Raw genomic sequence first — 11,101 nt, forward strand, 5'->3', positions numbered from 1 at the left:
ATCTAACATAAACACCTCCAGTGAGAGCTCCCACCTGCAAGATAGGCAGAGGAATGGGATTGGCTAATGTCCCTTGCTGTTAAGACTGTTTTTATCTCCCAACCTACACGTACACCCCCTTTTCGTAAAGTTTCAAGCCATTACACCTCATAGTGCCAGCCTCAGCCCTTGCAAAGAACCTCTTCCTTTCACCATAAATCCTTACAAACTCATTTTTGGAAAGAAAAGCGTCCCGCAAATTAGAATCATAGAATCGTTCAGGTTGGAAAAGACCCTTGGGATCATCGAGTCCAACCATCAACCCCACTCTACAAAGTTCTCCCCTACACCATATCCCCCAACACCACATCTAAATGACTCTTAAACACATTCCGGGATGGTGACTCAACCACCTCCCTGGGCAGCCTCTTCCAGTGTCTGACCACTCTTTCCATGAAGAATTGTTTTCTAATGTCCAGTCTAAACCTACCCTGTTGCAGCTTGAAGCCATTCCCTCTCGTTCTACCACTAATTACCTGTGAGAAGAGACCAGCACCAACCTCTCTACAGTGTCCTTTCAAGTAGCTGTAGAGAGTGATGAGGTCTCCCCTCAGCCTCCTCTGCCTCAAACTAAACAGTCCCAGCTCCCTCAATCGCTCTTCATATGATTTATTCTCCAGGCCCTTCCCCAGCTTCGTTGCCCTCCTCTGCACCCGCTCCAGCGCCTCGGTATCTCTCTTGGATTGAGGTGCCCAAAAGTGGGCACAATACTCCAGGTGTGGCCTCACCAGTGCTGAGTACAGGGGCACAATCACCTCCCTAATTACTCCAAGAGCTTTTGGATGCTCGCATACCAGTCTCGGCAAGATCGGTGACACCCATGTGATGACTAAGTGTGGGGAAGCTTCGACACCCAGCTCCTGTGGGGGAGAAGGAGCTGGATGCAGCCCCTTCCATGGGCACGCGGAGGCCGGGCACCCTCAGAGCACTGTGCCATTTATGCCATCTTGGGGAACAGCAGTGTAAATGCTCCAGTAATTTTTGCATACGCTCCGAGCCGACAGTGCTAATCTCTACAGCTGCAGTAACTTCAGCAGCATCCTGCCTCTGCCTCCCTTCTTCCGACATGGGGAATTTTTCCTGAAGACCAGAGAGCAGCGAATTTAAGGCATCAAATTTGACTTTGATGTAAAATCATTCCCACAGATAGGTGGTTAGCACAGCTGAAGTGAATATAATTTTGGTGGATTAAATGTCAAAAAAAACCCCAACTCCTTGAGATTGTCTGCAGACAGTTGTGAACTCCTCAGTCAGACTAAAGGGCTGTATTTCGATTTTAAGCATCCCAGTATACCCCAGCCCTGTCAGCAGATACAGGCAGAGAAGCCGTGCTTTCCATCCTGCCCACCCAGATCCAACAGCAGCCTAAAAATCAGATCAACATTCCCCCCCAAGAGTAGATTTCCCCCCAGCTATTTCAATACTACTTTTTTTTTTTTGGTATTAAAAACCTTCTTTTAAATAATGTGACTAGGGGGTCACGCATCTGTCTCTGGTTTTTAATGCTCAGCATTGGGGGGGGAAGGAAATGCGACTGTTCAAAACCCAGCCAAAGTGCTGATCTTTTCAGAACCTAATTAAAGAGATATAAATTATAAACCATATCCGCACTCGATAGGTGACTAAAGTTGGAACAGTACGGGTACTACATGGGATAGTTATTACTGCTTAATTGTCCTTTCTTTTCTGTTCCATCTTGTGTTTCATGAGGCCATCTGGCTCTGGATTCCTCCCCGAGCCTTGGAGGAATTGCCATGCAAACGCCACGCTCCATAGTGCCACATCTTTTAAAAGAAGAAGTCATGGAGAAAATCAAGAGGTTTTACAGAGTAAGAGTTTCCTCTTCACAAATGTATCAACAATACCGTCATCAAAAACACAGAGTTAATTTGTGGGCACCCACTCACCGTACATGTTTCTTACAGTCACAGGCACACAACCTACAGCCATTCCAAAGGCTGGGAAGAACACTGTTCGGGATGTTGTTAAAATTAACCCCCGGGAAGGAAAAAGAAAAAAAAATAATTAACGATCTCGCTATAAAACCACTGCCTGGGGAGGTTACTAAATTTTAGGGTTCTGCTCCTGCTCTCTTAACTATGAGGAGAGCAACTTGCAGGCCTGAAATAATTAAGAACAGAAAACTCAATTATCTAGTAAACTAAGATCTTAAACCGCCACGCTAAGCTAAACAGAAAGGCTGCACAGGGAGGAGTATCATTAGTCCCACTCAGGAAAAACAGAATAAAAGAGCAGGAGTACAAAAGGAGTCAGCTCGTCAGCAAAAGTGCAACAAGTCCAGCAGGAAGAGTTGGGATTTTTAGTTTTCAAATCATGTGTTGGTACACGCCAGCTGCCAAAAAGAAGAAAAAGAGAAGAGAAGAAAGCTGGACACACTCAGGCAGCCAGTTGTAAAGCTTTACACCTCCACTCCAAAAGCAAAAGGTTCATCTCCTCTATTTTCTTGGGGTGAATCCATATTTGCTTCCATCAAAGAGAATGAACAAAAAGCTGGAAACTGCGCTCTGCTGTGGGAGGAGGCAGCCAAACCCGCCAGCAGTATTTCTGCCCAGAAAATTATTCCTTGGCTTCCACATGACCGGGGGCAGAGATCTCCATCCCCTCTCCCTGGCAAAGCGACAGCTCACCCCTTCCCCTCTGTCCACATGCACCAGCCCAATTATCCCGAGTGTCACCACCAGCACAAAGAAATCTGAATGGCAAAGAGGAGAGAAAAGCAAATCAGGGGGGAAAAAAAAAAAAAAAAAGGAAATTCAAGTTATTCAAGTTACTGGGTTTACATGACAAATTATGCAGGGAAAAGACAAAAGGAAGAAGAAAACCAAGACAGGCAGCATAAGAAAAAGAGAATTTAGGTATTAATGAGTGTGAGCGGTGGAGGAAGTCCCCCCAGGCTGGCTCACGAGCTGGCATCAAGTCTCAACTTCAGAAAAACCTATGCCTCGCGCTCTCCCATCACCCTGCCTTCGCTACTCTCCAGCACAAGGCCTCTCGTCGGGCTCCAGTGGAGCTGCTGGCATGGATTATGTCCTCCCACCCCTCAGAACAGTCAGCCACAGCTGACAGTAGTTTGGCTGTGCTGCTCCCCACCTCCGAGCATGCCAAAGCATGCTCCAGAGCTGCAAAATCCCTGTCCCCAGGCTGCAGAACCAGAGGAGACCAAGTCTCTGCTCACTGCCTGATGCACGCCTTCAGCTGGAATTACTCCCAGAGCATTAATACTGCTCATGAAAAAGCATGACACTTCCCTCACATTTATCAGAATTGCCTTTTTTTTTTTTTTAATTAAAAGTATGGCTGGGCTCCTCCACAGGGAGCACTGTGCCAGTGTCCCCCCTCCCCAGCACATGCACCACTGATCCAGCAAAACGGAGCTGTGGGACATTTCTCCTGCCTGTCCTGCAACTCAGCAGGTTTTCCTCTACTTACACTTTCAGCCATAAGGCAAAACGTGGCTTCCAGAAGTCACTGTTTTCTGTTTGTGTCAAAAAAATCCACCCCCCACATCTTAAATAAGTTGTTTAAACCTTCAGTTTCTCCAGGGTGAGATGATCTACAGGCAAAGGTTCTCAGAATTGATTCCGTGGTGATTTGTGGCCAAGAACACCAAAACTTTTTTTTTTTTAATTGACAGATGTATGAAAGGAAGAAAAGCAATAAACAGAAGCCTGGAAAACAGTCCTTGAGTGATGTTCCCCTATTACAGAGATTTATGCAGCTGCTAGTAGAAGAAGCGAGTGTTCTGAAGTGTAATTACTACAGAGTCATGCCAGATGGGTCAGATCCAAGGTATAAGCAAGCAGTCATTGCTTTAATTATGATCAAGTTTATGTACTTAGGCAAATGTAAAATCCACTTTCAATTTGATATGTGGGAACTTTATCATCATAACAAGCTGGAAGCATTCACTTGAAACACCAACCCTGTTAGGAGGTATTGATCCAGCTACTCCCAGGCTCTGCAGAGGGGCAAAGGGCTCCTCAGTCCTCCGGAATACCAGGGATGCAGCTGGGGCTCCCAGGTGAGCAAGAGCACAACTGAACAACCCCAACAGCCTGAACCCTGCCAGGAAATGAAGATGCCCAGGACACAGCGCCCGTGGCAACCACAGCCCAGGCCAGGATGGAGGATACCACTGGTTTCTGGTGAAGGATTTACGACATTGCAGCAGGGAGACCCCAGCAGCATCCCGTCTGCCCGCCCCTGAATCACCTCTCCCTGTGAAAATACACTCCAAGAAAACTACCTGGGGATCAAAGCAGACATTTCACTGACTTTCAAAGAAACAAGGGAAGAGGTTTCTTTGATTACAAACAAACAGCAAGGTTTGTTCATTTCGGTGCTGGTAAAAGCACCTCTTTCCTCTCCCTGCAAGTCTCCATGCAAACGTTTCATTGCAGGGTATTTCCAGCACTACCTCCACACCGACCAGGAGACCAAGGCCCTGCGGGATGGGGAGAGAAGTGATGCTGCTCCTGCAGCCAGTCTGAAGGGAGTATTAAGAAGAGAGTCAAAAGTTTACAGGGGAAGGTATGTAAGGACAGGAAGGGGCAGGAGGGGGTACGCTCTCATCAAGACTTGCATCTGAACTCCCCCTCTAGACCTCACAGCTGCTGGTAAACTGAGGCATTGCTACAGTCCTACAGACCAGAGGATGCGGGATTTGCACCAGCCCCTTGCAGTCCCAGCTCTTGGCACCCCCAGCTTCTCCCCTTCCCCTCCAGCTCTGCCGCAGATCACCGCTGGAGCGCCTCTTGTTACTTCTGGCCTGCTGCGATACTGAATGCGAGAAACATAACGCATTGCTCTTAGACGCGGCTGCTGCTGCTGGCGATGACCTCATTGCACCTCCCCTGCCTGTCACATTTGCCTGTTATCTCTTCATTTTCACACTTTGACGGTAAGCTTTTCAGGGCAGGCAATCTCTGCTGCGTATTTAACCTCACACAACAGCACCCGACTTTTCCAGGCAGCCCCGTAACACAGCTATCAAAACCTCTCCGTGTGTGTACACACACTCCCAGCACACAGCCCCCCGCCTGGAGGAGCCCACACTCCCTACTTACTGAAAAAGCTGAAAGAGGACCTTTAAAAAGCACAGAATTCAGTTATTTCACTTACATTTTAAAAATAGGGGAAAAAGCATCTATACTGAAAGCAGCCTTGTGGAACGCCGGTGGTGAGGTTTGGTGCGGTCCCACGCAGGCTGTGGTTACCACCTGTAATTAATTACCACCTGTAATGCTAATTGCACAGCAGAGTAACACCATGCCCCGCTCCGTTGAGCCTCCTGCCCGGGCCGTCGCACCCCTCCCGGTGCCAGCCCCGTTCCTAGAGCTGCGGCCGGGGAGTAGGGTCGGGATGCTCGGAGGGGATTTACGGAGCGGGGTTTCCCTGGGATGACGGCTCCGCTGGCTGCCAAGCACACAGCGCATCGAGGGAAAAACCTCTGGCAGATGCAGAGCCGGGGGAGAAGTGGTGCTCTGTAGCAGGGATGCCGCGCTCCCCCGGGCACCTCACACCGGTACCCCCCGCCACCGGCACGCAAGGACAGCCAGTTCTGCAGAAGTTTGAGCCGCTTCTAGATAAATGACCCTGAACTCTAAGAGCCACAAAGGACCCCCTCATCCAGGTTTCCATGGCAGGGGCGCACCCGCAGCGCGGGGCCCGCCAGCCACCGGCACCGGGCGGCCGGCAGCCCCGCACCCCAGCCACCGGGGAAGAGCAACCCCCGCGGGCGGCGGGAGAGCGGGGAGCCCGCACCCGGCTCCGCGGCGTCCCGCTGCCGCGCAGCGGAGCCCGCTTCACCCCGCACCCGAGCCCTGAGGTATGTGGGGTGGGGGGAAACGGCGACAGACCACGGGGCCGGGCGGCCTCACCTGGCACAGGGCTCTCGGGCACCCACTTGGCTCCGGGCTGCAGCACCTGGAAGGCGGCGCGGACCGGGCGGCAGGCGGCTTCTCCCACCGGCTGCGCGGCCCCCGGGCCACCGAGCAGCGCGGCCAGGAGCAGCAGCGCTCCTCCGCTCCCCGACATCCTCCCGGGGCACCGCTCTTACGCCCCGCGGGCAGGCATCCCCGCCGGCAGCGGGCTGCTGGGCGGCGGAGCGGAGCTCAGCCCCGCGCCTCGCCCGGCGCTGCCGGAGCGCGGGGACCGGCTGGGCGCGCCCCGCCCCGCCGCGTCCCTATTGGCTGCCGCCCAGCCGGCCCCCCCGTGCCGATTGGTGCCCGCCCCGCCGCTTGGCGAACTTGCTCCGCCCCGCCGCTCATCGGCCCCCGCCCCGCCCGGCCCGGCCCGGCCCGGCCCGGTGCCGGTCCCCGGGCGCAGCGCGCTGCTCTGGGCCGCCCGCCTTTGCCGCCTGTGCGGTGGAGCACCCGCGCAAGGCGGGCCGGCCCTTTGCGCAGCCCCACGCGTGGATCCGCCGCGGGGTTGCAAAGGGCGGGTGGGCTCCCCTCTGCAGGTTACGCAGGTGTGGTGAGCTCGTTGACTAATGGGCAGTGAGTGGGACCTGACTGGGAACTCATAGAATCACAGACTGGTTTGGGTTGGAAGGGACCTTAAGGACCAACCAGTGCCACCCCCTGCCCTGGGCAGGGACACCTCCCACCAGACCGGGTTGCTCCAAGCCCCCTCCAACCTAGCCTTGAACCCCTCCAGGGATGGGGCAGCCACAGCTTCTCTGGGCAACCTGGGCCAGGCTCTCACCACCCTCACAGCAAAGAAGTTCTTTCTAGGATCTAATCTAAATCTCCCCTCTTTCAGTTTAAAACCCTTCCCCCTCCTCCTATGGCTCCCCTCCCTCATCAAGAGTCCCTCTCCGGTGAGTGCAGAGTGATGCCGAACGCAAGGCTGGCACCAGAGCCCCTGGTAAACCAGGCCCTGAGGTGCCCACGAGTGTGGGGTGCCGTTGGGTGAACACTGAACAAGCTACCAGAGGGGCTACAGGAAGCCGTATGTGGGCTCTACCAAGGCATTTCCCCACTGGTTTCCAGTTGGAGCTGTTGGGAGCCCCTCAGTCACCAAGCTGAAGACCCAACAGAGACCCCCAAACCCTGCATCCCCCACCCATGGGGACATAGGGACCCCCCACTGCAGCACCAGCCAGGGTGAGGACAGCCCAGCTCCATCCCACCAGCAATAAAAACCCCTAAATACCAGCAATGTGCTCTCACCTGGAAGGGGCCCATGCTAGTCGTTGCTTGACAAGCAGCTGTGTAAAGTGGAAAACGAGCAGGGCAAGGAGAGGGAAGGCTTTATTTTTTTAAAAAAAAAAAAGCAGGGACCATGTACAAAAAAATGCCAAAATTGTGTTTGCCCAGGCTGTCTCCTTGCTGCTTGCCCACAGCCTGCACAACACTGCTTCTGCAGACAAAAACAATGAGAGAAGCAGCATAAGCAGAAGAACAGGAAAAAAAAAATCCATTTAAAATTTCCAGTACAAATACAGGATCAAGTTATCACTAATGGCTTGCTACCAGCTCTTTTTCACTCTGAATTTTGAAAAGGGATGAAAAATGAAAGTCCGACCTGTGGGTTTGTTCTAAGAAAATGCCTGACAGGGAGAGATTGTTAAAATATATTATGGATATGAGACTAATAAGCTGGAATGCGCAACATGTCTCATTGGTTAATGGATTGCCGGAGCCTGTTGCTGTCCACAGACTGCACTATTTATTATCCATTTATTGTGTCTAGTAAGCAGGGCTGACAAAACTTCCATTAACCCAGCAGCAAAAAGTCCCGCTTTGCAGGAATTTGGAGGAATCCAGAAATTTCCTTTCACTCAGAGGAGCGGGTGCTCTATGGTGCAAATTGCACCTGATTTCAGCGGGGGTGGGGATGCTTGATGCTTGATTTCAGCTTAGGAACACGGATGAGGATTCATCTTTTCGGTGTTTTCATTTCATTTCATTTCATTTCTGAACGTCTCTAATCTGCAATTGAAGTAAACTTTACACATGTACTATTAAATGCACTATGTTCTCTTCCAGTTTCCTTACCCCAAAAGACTGTTCTTTTGGCTGCTTGTTTTCCAGCTCTGGACAATATGAGAAGACTGAAGACACAGCAAGAGATGGCTTCAGCTGAAAAGGAAGAAAATAATCTAAGCTGGTAACCCTTCCATCCCAAGATCTATTCAGCATCATGCCTCGCTAACGTTTCCATTTCTCCTCATCATTCTACCAATAACCAAAATCAAAGTGTCTTTAACATTTATTTCTTTATATGCTCACATATTTTAATTGCAGCTTAAAAAGGAGAGTGGAGTCCTACATTTTTTATTTCTCCTGACAGGGTTCACTGGTTAATTCCCAAAGACATCTTGCTTCCAGGCATTCCCTGAAGCTTTCTAATGCAGGAGTCTACACCATTTGGGGAGCTTTAATTTCATAGACTAGTAACACATGATCCTGATCCTCTGACCCAAACGACAGGTTCAAATTTGAAAACATCTGGGACTAGATTCTTTGCTGGTTGCCTGGAAAGAGGAGAACTGACTTATTTTTATGACCAGGGAGTGAAGGGGGCCCCCTGCAAGTATTAAACAATTACCTTTCGTGAAATACCGTCACATGAGCTTCAGCTCCTGTGAGCCGTGCCTCGCTGGAGAGTTAACGTGCCTCTTCTGCATCTCCTCCATTGATTCCCTGATGGATTTGTTATGTTTATGCAACAGTTTGCGTTTTGGGTACAATATCGCTTTATCTTAGGAATCAATTGAACCAAATCGCAAAATACAAAGGCTGGTATTTGAAGCACTCCTTTCTATACGCTATTGCAATCTACATTATGTTTATGGTCTGAATTATGGTTGTCTAAAAGGCATTCAAGCATCTCCTTTGTTCATCTTCAAACCTGCTGTGTGTATTTCATTTACATACAGGAGGCTTTTACTGTTCCAGGTAAGTACACAGATATTGTCAAGCATGCCATTATAGCAAAGAATTACACACAGTGCCAAATAGGCGGCATTTAGGTATCTCCACTAAGACGAGGGAGCGCTTTAAGATTTCAAACCAAATTAGAAAACAACATTACTGCTCTTTACTGGCTCTGGCTTCACAGCGGGATCTGTCATTATCTTGACAATGACTCCCTGCAAAAATAAAGTTTATTTATCAACAAGGAGTTATGTCAGAAACGAGTTAAAGCTTGAGGAAACATTAAAAAAACCCAAGTGGCAGCTCACTCTCTCAGTCACTGTTACACTTTATAGGTCCGCTGCAGGAAAAAAAAGAATTCTCAGTTTAACTGAAGACTTCCCCAATGGAACAAATGGGTTTCACTCATTTCTCCCAGTTTCATGCTGGCATTACTGACTTCTCTTGTGGTAATAAGCCCAAGGATGCAGCCGGATGGAGAGAGGGGGTGAATCCCATCCCAACCACGGACCAACAATAATTGCTGTGTTCTGTAGCACCCCCAGCCCCATCCCCAAGCCCGAAGGATGCTCTCCACCCCCGTGCCTGCAGAAGAATTCCCCGGGTGACAATCACACAATTACAGACTCTCTGACCTCCATCAGGACTCCAACAGCCCAGAGAAAGTCTGAAGCAGTTTTCCTGAGTGCTGCACGCCCCTGCGACTTGTCCTTTTAATGTGCAAGGGGAGCAAGTGCAGGTTTGTCCTGGAGGAGAAAGCAGATGACTTGCTTCAAGATCAGAGGCAAAGTCATTGGGTTAGTTGTCTGCCAGCAGATGTACTAAGAGCCAAGTCGTTGTCTCATATCCAGGATGATAATTTCCCTTGTTACACTGCTCACACCGTAAAAATTTCACTTAATCATCTACCTGCCTCGAGCTTGTAAGTAATGAGAGGCAGGATCATGTGTAGCTGATTTTATCAAATGCTCTTATGAAGTTCTCCACTGGGAAAACCCTGAATCAATTAAAACGCCAAGGAGAGACATAGGAGAGGGATTCGTATTCCTCAGTAGACACTCACCAGGTTATCAAGACATTCCACATACTCTTCCGCAGTCAAAGGGATGGATGAGCTCCATGGGGACAAGGTCAGCTGAGCCTTGCCTATAGCAGAGGGGGCTATAGCCCACCATGGGGCAGGGGAGAAAAGAAAAAAACATGGAGCATCTGTTGCCACATCTGCATGGTTTTGGCATGTACTTGGCAGCCTACACGGGCATGTTTTGGCCTGGCTTTCTCACCCCTGCTGTGATCCCCTTGTGCTGACCATGGCCCAGCTGCTTTGCTTGAGATCTCGCGTGTCCTGCTGAAACCGAGAGCTGCTGGCGATGACGGCTCCTCCCTCTCAAAATGACCCTTTCCATCTTATTCTGCATGCTGCAGAAGTTGCATTTTCAGGCTTTCATAGCCATTTGTGGAGGAGGAGAAGGGAGAAGCTCTTCATATATAACAGTACTCGCACGGTGGCTGATGGAAAAAAGAAAACTGCATTTGCCATGGGGCACTGGGAGAAATGATGGATTGGCAGGTAGCAGACATCCCTCCCCTCTTTGGCAGGATATTGTATTCTGTGTGCCATGCAGGAATGCTGATAGATCCATAAAGCATTAGCCTTTTCCTCACCCCAAAACGTGATGGCTGATACATCACTAGCTCTCTGGAGTTCATTGGGAGCAGATCACACAGCAGAAGCAGCGAAGCCTTCAGAGGGATGCGTCACTTAAAGACACTGCAGATGCCAATAGGGTTGTACATCAACAATACCTGGATAAACCACTTTACCTATCCATAAGTGAGATAATTCAGAACCAGAACTTTTTTTGCAAGTATGTACCAGTTGTGGTCACATTCACACCAGAAATGCCTCCTGGAGTCACAGAAAATCTCTGCACCCCAGTCTTAGGGTTCTCCCCTTTTTTTACAAACAGTTTGAAAAGTCTTGTCTCCCACTATACGACACAAAACTACCGAAATTGTAGAATATTTCATGGCATAAAATCCCAGCCAGACCAAAACCTTTCCAAACCAGCTCTTAGCTGTGGATAAGACATGGGTTTTTCAGGGGCCAGCTAGATATACTGATAACCAACCAGTTATCTGAAGAGTTTTGCATCCTT

General features: G+C 49.9%; 1 protein-coding gene across 1 annotated transcript in view; it reads right to left on the reverse strand.

The window, feature by feature from the left end:
- GPC3 (glypican 3) overlaps positions 1-6,191 on the reverse strand; it is a 173,703-nt gene extending 167,512 nt beyond the window's left edge. The window contains exon 1 of the mRNA XM_074147608.1: positions 5,940-6,191. Within this exon, the coding sequence (XP_074003709.1) occupies positions 5,940-6,096 (157 nt within the window). The 5' untranslated portion in view covers positions 6,097-6,191. The remainder of the gene's footprint in view (positions 1-5,939) is intronic.
- Between the last annotated feature and the right edge of the window lie 4,910 nt (positions 6,192-11,101).

This window comes from Numenius arquata, chromosome 5, assembly GCF_964106895.1.
Source record: "Numenius arquata chromosome 5, bNumArq3.hap1.1, whole genome shotgun sequence".
Classification (NCBI taxonomy): domain Eukaryota; kingdom Metazoa; phylum Chordata; class Aves; order Charadriiformes; family Scolopacidae; genus Numenius; species Numenius arquata.